This window comes from Saccopteryx bilineata, chromosome 1, assembly GCF_036850765.1.
Source record: "Saccopteryx bilineata isolate mSacBil1 chromosome 1, mSacBil1_pri_phased_curated, whole genome shotgun sequence".
Lineage (NCBI taxonomy): Eukaryota > Metazoa > Chordata > Mammalia > Chiroptera > Emballonuridae > Saccopteryx > Saccopteryx bilineata.
In genome coordinates this window covers 58,186,435-58,204,340 of record NC_089490.1, presented here as the reverse complement: position 1 = coordinate 58,204,340, position 17,906 = coordinate 58,186,435, and the positions used below count along the sequence as shown (strand labels likewise).

At 38.3% G+C, this 17,906-nt stretch overlaps 1 protein-coding gene across 1 annotated transcript in view; it reads left to right on the top strand.

The window, feature by feature from the left end:
* TBX18 (T-box transcription factor 18) overlaps nucleotides 1-10,259 on the top strand; it is a 29,301-nt gene extending 19,042 nt beyond the window's left edge. The window contains exons 7-8 of the mRNA XM_066254218.1: nucleotides 5,867-5,961; nucleotides 7,413-10,259. Of these exons, the coding sequence (XP_066110315.1) occupies nucleotides 5,867-5,961; nucleotides 7,413-8,137 (820 nt within the window). The 3' untranslated portion in view covers nucleotides 8,138-10,259. The remainder of the gene's footprint in view (nucleotides 1-5,866; nucleotides 5,962-7,412) is intronic.
* The last annotated feature ends 7,647 nt before the right edge of the window (nucleotides 10,260-17,906 follow it).

Here is a 17,906-nt window from a genome sequence, read left to right as displayed (position 1 = left end):
AGACTCCTGCATGCGCCCAACCGGATCCACCTGGCACGCCCACCAGGGGGCGTCGCTCTGCCACGACCAGAGCCACTCTAGCACCTGGGGCAGAGGCCAAGGAGCCATCCCCAGCGCCCGGGCCATCTTTGCTCCAATGGAGCCTTGGCTGCTGGAGGGGAAGAGAGAGACAGAGGAAGGAGAGGGGGAGGGGTGGAGAAGCAGATGGGCGCCTCTCCTGTGTGCCCTGGTCGGGAATCGAACCTGGGACTTCTGGACGCCAGGCCAACGCTCTACCACTGAGCCAACCAGCCAGGGCCTTGTTGTGGCATGCCCATTCTTAAGGTGAACTTTGATGTGTGGTGCTGGGGTGAAAATGGAAGTTCTCAGGGTATGCAGCACATGCTGCCTCTCAAGGGGCCTTGAGGAACCTGCCTTACAGGCCCAGAAGCTTCAGTGTCCTCTCTGCTTCGGCCCTTGGTTTAGAATTTGCTCAGTGATGTCACAACTATCTATTGATTCTGTCTTCAGAATATGGCGGGGTCTCTTGTTCCTTCAGATTTCCAACTAGAATATGGAACTGCTTCCCATTGCCAAGAAAGCTGATGTTCTTTAGTTTCCAAATTTGTCTTGGCTCTGCTGATAGCCACACACTTGTTTATTTTTTCTGTGTCGTGTTTTATGGTGTTTGTACTAAGTGGGAGAGCTACAATAATGAATTCCACTCTATTACTTTTTATCAAAAAGCAGATCACCCTAGTCTGTGTGCCAAGACTTTTTTAATTTATTGATATGATTTTATTCCAATACAGTTCAGTGCAACATTTTCTAAAATAACTGTTGATAGTAGTGGAGAGTAATAACAGACTAACGTTCTCCAGATGCCTTTTAAGGGTAAGGCTTTGACTTAAATGTTTTTAAAAGCATTTTGTTTTCAAAAAAAGTATTTGAGAAATTTTTATTACTGTACTCCAGAAATTATTCTAATACTCTTTGAAAACTTGGTATTGATAGGTTATGTCTACATGAAATCAAAATCTCCATTTATCTTATTTTAGGGACAATTTCATTTAAAATTATAGAGAAGACAATCAGGTAGTAGTCCAGATTTTTAGTTCTTTCAGCTGATTAATTGGGCAAGGCAGGTGTAGACAGAGACCTTTTCTCAGAATACATTCAAGTGTTTGCAGAGATTTGATTTCATCTTTCTATGCAATGGTGTTGATTTAACACCATGCAATGTGAGGACTAAAAGGCAAGTAAAATACTATGACAAGAGTACGTGGTGCAGGTAGATCAACATGATTAATGACAGGGCTTCCCTCTGAAATTCTTCAATCTGTAGGAAGATTTTCATCTGTTTCTGTGCTACGATATTTGTGCATTGAAATTATTCTGTTTTTAGATGTCTGTTTCAATGTGGAGAAGAAATTTGCTTGACTTTTATTATGTTACATTAGCTCCTAGTTAGCTTTGCTTTTCAGAGGAGTTTCTGAAAGTTGAATAATATAGTAACTAGATGGTTACTGGTGAGGTGACTGAAGAGAGCCTTTGAGAAGACTCCTTTTCTACTTTGACAAATACTTTCATGAAATCTTCTTGTGGTTTTGGTTGTAGCAGAATAGTATTTATCCAGTTAAGAGTCTTATATAAATTTTGGGTCATTTATATATATTTTAAGCAGAAAATACATGTACTAAAATTTAAGCACTGAGGTTTGAGAGTACACAGCTGGGAACTAGGTCCAAACTCTCCAGCAGGATAGCTCTAGCAAGAAGACCTTACTGCTGTTGACAGTGAGTGGGGGCAGTCACATTGCTTACATGCTGTTGATTCATTCTTGAAGCAATACATTTAAAAATATTTTAAAAGGTATATTTTGGCTGGACAATAATAGTGAATAAACTGACAAGAAGAAGTGAGATGATAGGATGCATATGACAAGTTTTCAGGAAGATTTCTAGAAATGTCAGCATAATGAAAAGGCACCTACCTGTTTTTTTTTAAGTTTGATCAGTAAAGAAAATCAGTGGCTTCGGTCAACTACTAAGTGTATTGTTTGGTGAGGTCAAAATGCTAGGTTTATGCTGAATATTTTTTTCCCTTTGACTGTTGCAGGAGTATATAGGCATGGTATCCACAGTGCTTACTACTCTTTCTTTCCTGACTCTACACCTTTTAGAGTTTTGAACAGATATACAAAAAATAATGAATTATATTTTAACACTTTCAAATTTTGTTAAAACTTTAAAATTTTAATTTTGCTTCAAATGTTTAAATAATTGCTTAGTACAGGGAAACCATGTTGAGCCTATACATAGCTTTCTTGTTAGTGAAATGAATAGTTTCACTTTTCTTCTGAGTAAAATTATTTCTTCTTCTCATATATAAGCTCTTCCGTGCTCGTCTTGGAATGTTAAATAGCTATAAACCAATATTCCCCACTTAAAAATATCAGATTGTAACATTTTCCATTGAGAAATTCAAAAGACACTGGGAAGACAGTGAATTTGATCAGCTTTAAAGCTTTCTAATTTATGTATTATTTTTCATTAAAAATAATAAATAACCTGAGTTATATTTAAAACTTGGAGAGTACATTGATGCTGAGGGCTTGGGAGAGGAATGACATTTTTTTACATATTAGTAGGGAAAAAGCCCATGAGAAAAAGTTCAGTATTTTTCTTTAACACCCTTGGTTCTATTGTTCTGTTGTTACTGCTTTTTAATGCAAATTCTATTTTTAATTTTCCCCATATATGAAATAAATGAATCAAGTAGGACAAGAGATAAATATGGACTTGTGATTTTTTTGAATTTTATAAAACAATTTGCTTTAATTAAAAATTATCCCTTCCTGGCTATTATGATTGTACAACCTATTTTATAGGAATCAGTAGCTTCAGCCCTTACAAGCTCTCCTGCAAGACATTTGCTACACGAAAGAGAATTTATGTGCTGAGAATAGTTACATTCTTCAGTTAGGCCTTAACTTTGACCCTATAAAATCTTTTACTCAGGAAGGTACAAAAATTTCTTCTCTTTAAATACTTCAGGAGAAACATAACCAGTTTACTAAATAAACTTGGCCATTTGATAGCATAAATTAGAGTGGTGATAAAATGTGGAAATTGTTCAAAGGCATCGTGTATAAATTATCGCCTTCGCTATACTCCTGCAGGAGGTGCCTTTTATCTTTTCTTTAACTAGATGGGAAAAGTCTCCATTACTGGAGAAAAGGAAGGCTTTAAAAAAAAAAGTCCAGATTCAGCTAATAAATATTTTATAACTATTTCCTGCAAAATATCTGAAATCCTTTCTGGAACTTGTAGTGTGAAACAGCAGCCTCAAGAAAAATATCAGTACCTCCAAATTGGATCACTTGTAGATATGTCACCTTCAGAACCTCTTTAAAGCTTAGGGTTCTATGCGTGGGATGATCAATAACTCCTCCCTAAGAATTTAGTTTACAGATTTGTATTCAAAACATAATAAAGTTTCCACTGCTAATGCAAGTAATACAGCAATGCTCATCTCTATAGTTAATAAATTGCTAAGTTCAGTGGCTGCTCATTAATTACCTTTTAGTAAATTTCCTTTGAGACCACTTCATGACCACTTTGGTATCTTTAATATTTAAAACTATAATTACTAAAACTAATCAGTGTGGTAATAAAAAAGTAGTTTTATACAAAACTGTGTCCTAACATTCTTTAGCATTTAAAAAAGCTTCTTTCTAGAAAGCCATGCAGATTTAGTACAAGCTCAATATAGAGTAACTGGCTAAACAGCACCTAGCATTCGTTAGTGGAGTATTACATGACATGCACACTACCAAACTCACCCCAGATTAAATTTTAATGTACATAAAACATTACTCAGTAGAGGTTCTGAAGGTGATATATCTACAAGTGATTTAATTTGGAGGGATTGATATTTTTCTTGAGGCTGCTGTTTCATACTACAAGTATTACAGGCTGGCTTGTGGTCAGCCACAGATACAAGGCCTGGTTAGGGAAAAATCACTTAGTAGCAAACAATTTTAGAGCTAGGACAGGATTTATAGCTTTTGTATTCTAACCCTCATTTTGTGGGAAATGTAAGTCCAGTTACTTCAATTACTTAAGATCAGATAGTGAGTTTTAGTGAGTTGTCACAACTCAGTTCTCCTGACCTTCTTTCCAGGGTCCTTATTACTGAATAGTTCACGCCCTGCCCTCTGGCACATTGACTGCACTTGGAGCCAGGGTCTATCCTCCACTCCCAGTGCAGCCCAGGTGAGGCACGGGCCGGCCCACTCTGCCCTGCACTCCCCTTTGGCAGCCCTGTTCCAGCACCTGTGCGGCACGGGTGACGGCTCTTGGAAATACTCCCAGAGCAGCTGAATCTGGTCTTCTCTGAACCTGTGAATCCAGAGATGAGTCAGGTCCATGTGTAGTTTCTTATGAGGATGGTTCATATGTGCAAGCCTGTCCATGTACCACCACACACACACACACACACGCACACACACACAGCTGTCTCCCGTCGCTAAGATGGGAGAGTCATACTCTTTATGGAGTCATGACAGAAATCAGCATGTTAATGGGTATGTACCCTGAACACTCTAATGAAACAAGTTTAATGTGTAAAACCTTAGAAGAGAAGGGCAGGCTGTGTGAGATGATTTTATCCACACGCATCACTTACCATGGGTGTTGCTAGGTGTTGTGACTCTGGTGGCAGAGGGGTTTCCTGCAGTCTCACTTCATAGTTCATTTCTTAGAGAATGCAGAGAAGGCAGCACATTGATTCTAAACTATTAAAGGTAGGTCCATCTTTAATATCAGCACTGAATAAAGATTATCTGTATTAAGTAAAAATCTAAATTGTCTGAATATTGTTTGACACTCAGGTAGCAGCCATTTCCTACAGTGGAGCTGTATATTTTACGAAAAGCACAATGTTATCTAGATTAATGAGTTGTTTAAGGCTGAGGTGGTTGAGGGAAGAGTGGTGAGGTCTTGAGAATGGGCTTGTTGAATAAAGGGCCTCATTTCCAGAACCTAGAGGACTTAGTTATTGATATAAGAATGGGAAGACTTTAAATCATCTATGGTAGGAGATACATACATTTATGCATGTTTTTAGAGTAGTTGCCTTTTTAAAAACATATGTATATGTCATATAAACAGTCCATAACCAACTAGTCTTGTCTCTTTAAGTATCCATCCATTAAGGGATTTAAAAATAATGTTTGATGCTAATGCTAACTGCAATCCTTTGCCACCCTGTGAAACCACTTTCCTGTGATCCTCCTGCACAGTGGGCTGAGAGGCTGGTGCTCCCCCTCAGACCCCCTGTAGCTGAAGTGAAAGCCCACCCTGGCCGCAGTAGGTGTGGTGGAGATCGAGAGTGCTTTTCTCAGCAGGCTGCCGAGGCAACAGAAATGATGGGCAGAAATGCCTCTTAGGAAGGAGGTAGCTTCACAGGGCATGCTTTTGTGGCAGACGCATTCTTACTGGAGGGAGACGTAATCTAACAGGGAGAAGGCGTGAGTTCCAGATCACAGCAGAGGCTTGGAGTCACAGCAGCTAGGATGGTCACTGTTCACCTCAACCTCTCAGCCCAATGGGCAGATTTTTATCCTCCGAGATTGGCTTAATTTTCTAACATTAACAGGACTTCTTGGGTCCATAACAGGTTTCCATCCTGTTATGCTCCTAGTGACGGAATGGCAGAGCATCTCTGAAGCATTTCCTTCTGTCCGTGCCAAGCCTCTAACCTGCCCTTGTGGGGGGCACTGTCAGCACCACCGCTGTTGCCTGAGCTGCTTATTACTGAGGAAAGCTCCAACGCCCCTAATGCAGCTTCTTTTGTCCACCCCCATCTTCACCCTTCCATTTAGAATGGGTTTGGAAGCTCTTGTGGAGTCATATGCATTCTGGAGACCTTCACTACGGACGCTCACCTTTGAAGACATTCCTGGAATTCCCAAGCAAGGTAAATCACAGAGTCTTCCAGTCACATGAACAGCCAGTTCCTGCCTAGAAGGTCAGGCATGGGAAAATGTGCGAGTCATCCTTTACATCTGCAGTGGCGACCTCCTCACCAGCACCCTCCTGTGACAGGATCCATCTTTTCCTGTGTGGTATGGCAGTGGACCGGGAAAAATGACTGCCGTGGTCTTAGGTTAAGTCTTCTATGTGTTTGTTTGGATGGTTATATATTTCATGACCTTTAACCTCACCTTATATCTCTTATTAAAATTAGAAATGGACCAGGGGGCACTGGTGCCGCATGCATCTCTCAAGAAAGTGCCGTTGCTGGTTCTAGTTCACCCTTTCTTGCCAGTTTCTTTCTTCTCTTACTTCACCAGAATTGCTTCTTGACAAGGTTCTCCTGTTGGATTTCTGTTGAGAAGGTCATGCACGATTGGGCAGAATCCCCTGGCCTCACCTCTGAGTATTTCTCGCAAGCCCAGAGCGAGTGTTTCCTTAGAGGGAGTGCACAGAAAGGAACGGTGCTTCCTTCCTTGCCCAGTGTAGGTAGGACTCTCAGCCTACTCCCACATTCAGGCTGCTCACTCCTGATCCTGCCCAGCTCCCTAGTGAGGATTTAATGTGCTGTGTTTTAGATAATTATCATTGGTTGGGTTGGGCTTTTAGATTATTTTGAGAAGCCGTATAAAACACTGTCGCTAGTGCAGTGAAGGTTTTACAGCCTGTCTAGTCTGTTGGAATTCTCTCTCCCTAAGTTCTGTCAAGTTTGAAAACACCAATCTGCCAGAAAATCCAGAGAGGAGAGTTAGCCATCATCACTGTTCTAATTGGATGGAGGGCTAACCACCCTCTCTGTTTCACAGGACTGTTTGCTGAATGTCTGCTCTTATGTTAGCATGTAATTCACCAAACCTGTTTCTGGTCGGAATAGAAAATTGTGATATTCTAGACTGTTGCCTGTTGTAATAGCCAAGCCCTGCATATTACGGTCATTGATGCACACAGACTTTCAGTGGCCAACTGGAGGCATGTTTGAGGCAGGAAGTGCCTTTGACCAGTTCGGCTCTTTCCTTTGAATTCCTTCTTTTTCTTGCGAGGAAACATATTGATCTAGAGCAAGCACTGCTGAAAGAAATGGTGAAAGGAAAGATAATAGAGAGGCCATGGTTATACTTTTGTAGCAAAATACAGAGATGAAATTTATATTTGATTTCTCCAATAAAAAAGACATCATTTCCTGAGAAGATAATTTGCCTTGAAGATATTGAGAGGTACTGTTTAAAGTAGTTCATCTGAGTTCGGTTCAATTCTGATTCTTTGGGAGCTGAAACTGTCCCTTTTTCATCTTTGTAGCATCCCTTGTAACAAGCAGTGTCAGGCTCCTTTTTGCAAAATTGAAAGGAAAAAATGGCTGTGGAGTCACTGATCTTTACATTTCATCTTCTTTTGTAGGAAATACAAGTTCCTCCACCTTACTCCAAGGCTCTGGCAATGGCGTCGCTGCCACGCACCCTCATCTTCTGTCTGGCTCCCCTTGCTCCTCTCCTGCCTTCCATCTGGGGCCCAATACCAGCCAGCTGTGTAGTCTGGCCCCAGCTGACTACTCCGCCTGTGCTCGGTCCGGCCTCACCCTCAATCGATACAGCACGTCCTTGGCCGAGACCTACAACCGGCTTACCAACCAGACCAGCGAGACCTTCGCCCCGCCCAGGACTCCCTCCTATGTGGGCGTGAGCGGCAGTGCTTCCGTGAACATGTCCATGGGTGGCGCGGATGGGGACACCTTCAGCTGCCCACAGACCAGCCTCTCCATGCAGATTCCGGGGATGTCCCCCCAGCTCCAGTACATCATGCCTTCACCCTCCAGCAATGCCTTTGCTGCTAACCAGACGCATCAGGGTTCCTATAACACTTTCAGGTTACACAGCCCCTGTGCCTTGTACGGATACAACTTCTCCACATCCCCCAAGCTCGCGGCCAGTCCTGAGAAAATTGTTTCTTCCCAAGGAAGTTTCTTGGGGTCCTCACCAAGTGGGACCATGACTGATCGGCAGATGTTGCCCCCTGTGGAAGGAGTGCACCTGCTTAGCAGTGGGGGTCAGCAGAGTTTCTTTGACTCTAGGACCCTAGGAAGCTTAACTCTGTCATCATCTCAAGTGTCTGCACATATGGTCTGATGAAGCCTTTAAGTTAAACTACATTCAGATTGATCTAATGTATTTCCTTTCTTCGTTTTCTTTTTCTATTTTTGAAAGCAATGTGAAAAGAAACTATCAGTAACTTGTAAAATATACATATAATGGAAAATGAAAGCTCACTGAGTTTTTTTACTTTCTCATGGTGAGATCGTAATTATCTGTGCTATATATGTATACTGTACATAGCATGTGGAGTTTTGAAGCCTACAAAACCACATCCTCCCTCTGTTTTTTTTTTCTCCCCTGTTTCATCCAGTTGCACACGGTATTGGCATAAATGTAGTGTGTTTAACCAGAGTTCTCAGACTGTTTCAAAAACCAAAACATTAGTGATACTTAAAACTTGGCAATGCCACTAACTAGACTAAGACTTATAACAATTTATCCAAAAAAAAATGCTCTATGCAGTTTCATACTTGAGTGTTGATAACCAGCACACAGAATCTTGTGATTTCTGTTATTATTTGGCTCAGTGTGAGAAACTAAAATGCAAAAGCCAGTTGAAGTCTTAACAAGAGTTCTGAAGTAGTTATAATCATGGAAGATTACTTTTTTGTGTTCCTGCTTGCCCTTATCACAGATGTTAGATGATTGTAATTCTGTAAAAATCCATAACCCATGATAATTATTTTCTTAAGGAAGGTGGAAGAGAGGCGTGCGATTTTTTTTTTTCCATTGGGCATATAAGGATAGTTATTCATCGACAGAGAATAAATTCCTAGTATTTTGGATTTTTTTGCTCATTTTATTTAGTTTATCAAGTAGACCATTAAAGAATGTTCTATAAACATTTTTAAGTTCCAGTTTTCAGTAGGAAGGTAATATATGAGTGGAATGGAAAAAAGAAAATAAAGCCACCTCAAATTTCCTTTGATTCCACTGGAAATGTCTATCTTTTTAAATCAAGAGGAATAATATTGTCAGCCATCCCTTAGATTTTTATAGCGTGGTTCTCTATTCAGGATGTTTTTTCTATCTTGCTTTGAGATCCCTGATCCATGATCTATAAGTAAGGAAAGAGGCATTTATGCTACTTATTTATGTTTGTAACTCCTACAAATTGAAACCTCTTCCCTCCTTAACCTTGCCCCTCTGTCTGAGTCTTTCACCAAAACAGATAGATCCTAGACCTTAATGGTGTTAAATGACGCTGTGAGGAATTTCAGGGGGTTATCTCCAGCTATCTGTCTTTTGGGGGCTGTAGTGCAAAGGCCAAAGCCCATTACTCTGAAGGCCCTCCTGGAGGACTAAGGCGGAAGATACTAATTATGATAAAGGAGCTATAAAACTTTTAACCTCAACAGCATTTTAAACCTTGAAACTGAAAACATGAGAATACGTTGATTTTTTAAAAATCCCTAAAATAAAGTATATATGATTCAAAATTTCAAAACAATGAACCTTGCTAGCTCATTATGAGATGAATAGGAAAGGCTAAGAATGCATGGTGAGGAGCGTTACCTTAGGTCTGTTGAGAAGACTAAAACAATGTGTCTGTCCATCGACTCATTACAGTTCATATATTTTCCCAACTAAAGCGGTGTTCCTGCCTTTCAGTGCTAAACAGAGTTGCTTTAACTCATTCCTCATCTAGATGGGGAAACGGAGCTCCTGATTTTCTTCACTTTAAAACAGCACAGGCTGTTAGATGTTTTGGGGATTACTGTTTCAACAGGATTTGCACAGGATGTGACTCTTGATAGATATCAATAAGTTTTCTCATGCATTCTATAACAATTCATCAATTTAATTTTAAATTTAGGATTGGCATGAAGGGATGTGAAATATTTCCAGTGGGTATATCTGTATAAGATATTTGTGAAGGATATTAATAGCTTGACAAAGATTTGGGAAAAGTCCTCATGAGTACATCTCAGCCTTAGTGCTTGGTATAATTCAAGAAGAAAAAGGGTTTTCCATCTTCAGAAAACATAGAAGTAATGATCTATACCTATGTATATTAATAAGGAAAGCACTTTCCTTTTTGCTGTTGGTGATTTGAGATGAAACCACAATATGAGTATTAATCTTTTTTTCTGATTTAGCAATAATGTACAAATGTTTCCTTTAGATTATACTAAAAATATTAATCACATGTCACTTCAATGACTAGGCTTTTATCATTATATTAAATTACATACATGCATTGATTATAATTATATATCTGTATTTTATTAAAAAATGCTTAAGAAATTATATATTAAAGTATGTTACTAAACCCTATGACTTTGGAGGATAATCATTTAAAATGTGTATAAATGTTGCTTCAAGAATAAGCACACACATGCATATCCCAAACACAAATTTTGTAACTTTCTATTTATAAGGCCTGGAGAAATGAACCTCTTATTCATTTTTCATGTGTTAAATATAACTTCTTGGTGCTCTGACCATGTCATTGAAGGTGAAGCCCTGACAAATGTTGAACACATGAAAATTCAAATGTGAAGAGAGCAGTGTGGTATGTTTTGTTTCAGGTCCAGGGGAGAAGGGTAAGGATACAAGAATTAGCTGCTTGTACCACTGACCAGTGATGACAGATCACTTCTAGACCCCTTGATGAGAAAACATTCCAAGGGACATTGTGATGAGGTGAGGTTGCTGCTATCACAACCAGTCACATTTTGAAAATTAACACTTGCTTCCATACAAGTTCCCTCCCAGAGGTCAGCAGCTTTTCATAAGCAGGGCACCCAGTTGTTGACCCCTATTTCTGGAATGTAGGGGGTCAGGAGACTCCAGTGGCCCTCAGAGGAGTTGGGGCACAGTGTTGTTGATATAGCAAAGGATCACTATTTACATTAACTTACACTTGCTCTTTACATTAATTAGTGAAATTTTGGATGAAAGGAACCTCACTTTAAAAATGTTAATTCCTTAAGGTAGTTCCATTTTTAATTTTTTGAGGAAACTCCATACTGTTTTCCACAGTGGGTGTACCAATCTGCATTCCCATTAACAGTGAACAACTGGTTCCCTTTCCACCCTCCCCAGCAGTTATTTGTTGATTAACTGATGATAATCATTCTGACAGGTGTTAGGTGATATCTCATTGTGGTTGTAATTTGCATCTCTCTGATGATTAGTGATGTTGAGCATTTTTCATATGTCTGTCAGCCACCTGTATGTCCTCTTTGGAGAAGTATAAGTTCTTTATATATTTTGGAAATTGACCCCAAGCTTGTCACCCCAATAAATTCAATTAAAAAATTAAATAAAACTTAAAAATGAGAATTTCTCTCAAAACATCACTTCAGATTTACACCTTACTACTCACAGCTTCATATGAAATAGATAAAAGCTTAGGAGGTAGCTGGAGGTTTTATTAGGATAAATGAGTAATTTCTGGAACAGATTAATTCTAGGAAGATTTGTATGGTGGGAAGAAGGAGCAAGAAGAGGGATCTCTAACCAAACCAGGTGTAAAGCCATTAGAAGTAATTATTTCATGAGCTTCTTTCAGGAGTTATAGTAGAGCTAGTCTAGTGGATGCTACATTAATGAATTCTAATTAGACAGGTGTGTAAACAAACCTTTATTTCAAATAAAGAATCCTTTATTTCAGATAAAACCGTGCTGGGTTTCCTCATGGGGAATTTATGGACTCATCTACATTGGAGGTTTTTAAGCTTTCCACTGGAAATTAAATAACTATTAAATTATTACTACTATGTGAACAGTTACATGGACATACATGATTGCAGCCTTCTAGGAGCTCCAAGTTTAAAAACATTCAGTGATACAAATGAACAAATATGTACTTAAGTATAGAAACATCCAACAAATATGTAAACTTAGTTTCTATCTACATGCTGATAGAATTTCAAATAATAAATTTTTTTTCTTTTTTTGTAGTTTTGCTATAGCAAGAACATCATTTTCTTGGAAATTAGGAAACTTGGTTTCAAACCATGAATTTCCCCATCACTATTTTGGACAGAAACATAACCACTTTAGGTCTCAGTGATTTTATGTATCAAATGAATAGCTCATATAAGAATCTTTATATATATTTCTTTCAGTTTCAAAGTCATATGACCTTAGTACAAAAATAACATTCAGCTTAACAGTAGGAAAAGAACTTTATAAAATATATATCTTTTGGAATATGGAATATATATTTACAAATAACACCACCAGGATTATTTTAAATTTATTGGACTACTTTGAATTTATCTTTTAAATGGAACTGTGCATTATTTAGTTACAATAGGTAGTACATATTGTAGTATTTTACTATTTAAAGAAAACTGAACTTAATATATTTCCTACCTTATAGTGAACCAAAAAATATATTAATAAAACTTTCTTTTCATGATGCTCTTAATTACATGGCATAAAAATATTTTACTTTGGAATAAATATGCCATCTAGTAAAATATCTAGAGAGCATTCCAAGTTCATTCAAAATACATTTAAATCCTCTTCGTGAAAACATTTGTCATTTTGAAGGGTTATTATGTTGAAACTCAAATACTATAAAATGAAATAGTGGATTATGCTGCAATTCACTGAGTTTATAAAAGCTGGATCAATATACACATTCTATGTCTATTTTAAATTGTATTAATATGGTCAATAGAATAACTTAAGAAGTCTAAGGCATTCTTCTAAAGAGCTTTATTGAGATATAATTCACAAACCATACAATTCACTTATAGTGAATATTTCAATGGTTTTTAGTATATTCAGAGTTGTGCAACTATCACCATAATCAATTTTAGATCATTTTCATCACCCTGAAAGAAACTTCATGCCCATTAATAGTCACACCCTATTTACCCTCCATCCCTACTTTACCCTAAAGTTCTAGGCAATCACTGATCTATTTCCTGTCTATAGATTTGCCTATTCTGGACACCTCATGTAAATGAATCACATAATATGGGGTCCTTTGTGACTGGCTTCTTTCACTTAACATAATGGTTTTAATATTCATTCACATCCTAGCTCATATCAGTATTTCATTTATTTTTATTGCTAAATAATATTCCATTGTAGGTATATAACACATTTCATTTATCCCTTTATCAATTGATGGACATTCGAGTTGTTTCCATTATTTTTGGCTGTTATGAATATGCTTTTAAAAACATTTGTATGTTTTATGTGGATATATATTTTCATTTCTCTTGGGTATATGTCTAGAAATGATATTCCTGGGTCCGGTTGTAATGTTCTGTGGAAATTCCAGACTGTTTCCCAAATTGGTTGCACTGTTCTATATCCTTACCAGCAATGTATGGAGGCTCTTGTTTTTTTTATATCTTAACAGTTGTTATTACCAGTCTTTTTTTTCCTTTTTTTTTCTTTTTTTACAGAGACAGAGAGAGTCGGGGAGAGGGATAGATAGGGACAGACAGACAGGAACAGAGAGAGATAAGAAGCATCAATCATCAGGTTTTTGTTGCAACACCTTAGTTTTTCATTGATTGCCTTCTCATATGTACTTTGACCGTGGGCCTTCAGCAGACCAAGTAAGCCCTTGCTCGAGCCAGAGACCTTGGGTCCTAGCTGGTGAGCTTTTGTTCAAACCAGATGAGCCCGTGCTCAAGCCGGCGACCTCGGGGTCTCAAACCTGGGTCCTCCGCATCCCAGTCCAACGCTCCATCCACTGTGCCACCGCCTGGTCAGGCACCAGTCTTTTTGATTATAGTCATCTTGGTGTGAAGTGGTATCTTATTTTGGTTTTAATTTTCATTTCCCTGATGATGTATTGTAGAGCATCTTTTCCTGTGCTTTACTGGCCATTTGTATATCTTCTTTAGAGAAATATCTGTTCAAATCCCTCACCCATTTTCAATTGGGTTCTCTTTAATTATTGAGGTGTAAGAGTTCTTTATATATTCTAGATACAAGTCTCATCAGATATATGATTTGCAAATATCTTCTCCCATTAAGTAGGCAGTCTTTTAATTTTATTGATGATTCCTTTGCATCACTAAAGTTTATAATTTTGAAGAGATCCAATTTACCTATTTCTTTTGTTGCTTGTGCTTTTGGTGTGAGGGCCAAGACATTTTGATGGACTTTTTTGAATTTGCCTTTTCACATTCTTAGTAGAAGCAGTAGTAACAGAAGTGCATTTTTAAAGTGATTTTCAGGTGTCTAAGTTTAGTAGTACTTGATAAATTACCCCTCCTCCCAACATATCTGAAATATTGTTCTTGGGTAAATAATTAACATGTTTCAGTGGCTTAGAAGGAAGGTGAAAGGATCTAAAAGGATCATCAAATTTTTATTACCATAGAAGAAAGTTGGCACTTTCAATCTTTATTCAACTAATAAATATTTATTGGACATCTATTTGCTTGGCATTATTTTAGATATTTGGGGTACAGCAGTGAGAACAATTTTTGGTGTCTTCAAATGCCTTGTAAAAGTTGAAATGCTAGTTTCCTGGAAAAAAGCCTTCATACTGTAATATATCACAGTTGGCAGGAAAAAAAGTGTTGCCTCTTGGCTTCTCTGTGAGTTGGTGCCCTCACCCTTATTACGATGTTATACATCCCAGATGGTCACTGCAACATGCTTGCCCCTGTACCAAGATACAACAGGGATGCATTATCGCCTTAACTCTGAGTTTGCTTTGTGGTTTTTTTTGGAAACTGTAACATCATTTAAATGCAATTTTCTCAATTTGGCTCTGTTTACAGAACTGTAATAAGATATTTCTCTATTAATAGCAGGAAGGAAAACCTTGCTTGTTTAGGGTTTTGGAAAACTCATACACATTTTTCTTAAAGGTATTTGGTGAAATGGATTGCAGAGATTTGCAGATTCCTGTTTTTTAATTTGCCTAAATGCATTTCAAGGGAAAATTAGTTGAACCGTATGTTTTTCAAACAAAATAGCAGCTCTCACTCAGCAACAATAAAAAGAGGCACCTCTGTCAAGGAACATTACAAAGTTCCAGTAGTCCTTTGCCTCAGGGAAGCTTGGCTCAGAATGAATGAACATCATGGTGGGTCCCTTGTAGCTTCTGCTCATTTTATGTTCTGAATTTGATGACTTGCTGTGTGGAGAAGAGAGGAACTAGAAATTGTATGCATGTAAATGTTTGCCATCTACTCAGTTTGACCTTGAGGATACTGGGAGGGTGGGGAGACAGAAATTTAAAATTTAGAGCTAGAAGATCCTGAGAGATCAAGTCAGAGAGCTGTGTGTGTGGAGAAGCAAATGACCTTCAGAGGTAACCATCTGAACCCATCTACAAGCTTCAGACAAGATAGTCAGCAAATTCAGTGATAGTCTCCACTAATCTTATCAAGTGTTTTCAAGCTTTCATGTCTTCATGTTTTTCTCTCAGGCCTATGTGTCTTTCAACCCTACATTCTCATTTTTTTCAAGGACATACTCAAATAATCCCTTGGTGAAACCTTTCCCAGTTTCCATCTCTTCCCTTTTCCTTTCCTATGGAAATACATTCTCCTCTAAAGTGTTGTTGCAGCTTCTCTTAAAAGAATATACCTCAGTATATGCTTTTCATTTAAGTCAACCAGCCCAGCTACAATAGGAGACCCGAGAGGGAGAGAGCTGGATCTTGTTTATTTTCCACAGCATATGGTAAAGATCAAAAGTGATTAATGAAGGAGTGCATACATGCATAAATGTGTGAATAAATGAATTTTTAAAATCAGTAAAATTTTGTAGGTCTAGGATGGAACCTCAAATTTGATAGGTCTAAAGGTTTTGCTTGGTTAGGAGCCAATTTGCCATTTTTGGTAGACACAGAGAAATGTAGCTTCCTCACAAAAAAGACAAAATCTCTCTCTCTGTCTCTCAGCTAAGTCTTATGAACAGAGGATTGTGGTTGGCATCCACATAAGATGCATCTCCCCAAACTGTAGTTATTTTATTATGAAAATCTTCAAAAACTGTTAGGATGTTATGTGATTCAAAGGGGAAATACTCCTAAAGGAAAATGTAATTACATGCAACTTGAAGATCAGTTAATTTGGGGAGCTTCAGGAGGCTAAGCTATAGTTTCAGGAATTGACTGTTTCTGTTGCAAGCACCCCCTAGAATCTAGTCTAGAAATAACAGGAGAAACGTGAGGCTTTGTCATCCTAGGTGAGTTCAGCTGTAAATGTTGGACATCCACAGATATGTTGCTGATTGCAGTGAGATAGTGATGGTGATAGAGAAGCTCCGGCCTCACAAAAGATGGGAATATTGTGTCCTGAGAGTTATGGGCCTAGTGACTCTAAAGGGACTGTTGTATTAGGGTACTAATATAGTTACTTCTAGGTTATTAGTTGTACATTTGTACAAGAGACTTGATATTGCAATTAATACTTTATCTAGAAAAAGGACTTATTTTTATAATAAATTACAGAAGAGGACCTAGAGATCTCCCCAATTCCTATGGATTAGGGATACTCTGTCAGGGGAAAAAAATGTTTTCTCTCATGGTGGAGACCCAAAACACTTTGGAGAAAAACTTTGCTGGAGAAAAATCATAAGGTGGCTGTTGTCCCAGCAGTTGGTGCCATCTCAGGGGTAGCAGCTTGGATGAGTGAGCCCTCACATGTTGGGCACATGTGCCCCTTCTTGCTATCTGTCCATTTCTTTCACCTGGAATACAAGCGAGTACTTTGGGTTGATTTTTCTTCAGATTCCGGTGATGAGGCCCACCTAAAAGTTGGATGAGAAATAGGCATAGCAGGGGGCAAAGGAGTATATCTCACCAGGAGGCCCCATTGAGTTCACAGAGTATCTTTCACCTTCGCTCCCCTTTGGGGATACCCATATTGATAAAGCAGCATTTTGTTATTTTTATTTTTTATTAATTAATTTATTTAAAAAATTTTAATTTATTGTGTTGACACCGTTTCAAGTGTCCCACTCAATATAACACCCGCTAGCCCTGCATCGTGCCTCCCATGCCAAGTCTCCTTCCATCCTCATTTTACCCCCTTTGCCACCCCTCCTTCTACCTTCATCCCCCTTTTATTTCTGGGACTTGCTACCCTGTTATCTGTTTCTATGTGTTATGTATATATAATTTGGATAATCCCTTCACCTTCTTTGATTCCAGCCTCTTATCCCTCTTCCCTCTGACAGCTGTTTGTCTGTTCCTTGTGATCTTGCCTCTGTGTCTATTTTGTTCCTCAGTTTATTGTGTTCATTAGATTCCACATATAAGTGAGATAGATCGTATGATAGTTGTCTTTCTCTACCTAGCTTATTTCACTTAGCATAATAGTCTCCAGGTTCATCCATGCCATTTTAAAAGCTAAGATTTTCTTCTTTTTCACAGCCATGTAATATACCATTGTGTATATGAACCACAGCTTTTTTTAATCTATTTTCCCACTGAAGGATACTTGGGCTGTTTCCAGATATTGGCTATTGTAAACAATGCTGCAATAGACACGGGGGTGCATATCTTATTTTGAATTAATGTTTTGGGATTCTTAAAATATATTCCTAAAAGTGGAGTAGCTGGGTCATAAGGCAGTTCCATTTTTAATTGTTTGAAGAAATGCCATACTTTTTCACAGTGGCTGCACAAGTCCCACCAGCAGTGCAAGAGGGTTCCCTTTTCTCCACACCCTCACCAACACTTGTTTGTTGGTTTGTTAATAAGAGCCATTCTGACAGGTGTGAGGTGGTATTTCATTGTGGTTTTAATTTACATTTCCCTGATAATTAATGACATTGAGCTTTGTTTTCATTTGCCTATTAACCATCTGTATGTCCTCTTTGGAGGAGTGTCTATTCAGGGTGTTTGCCTATTTTTTCG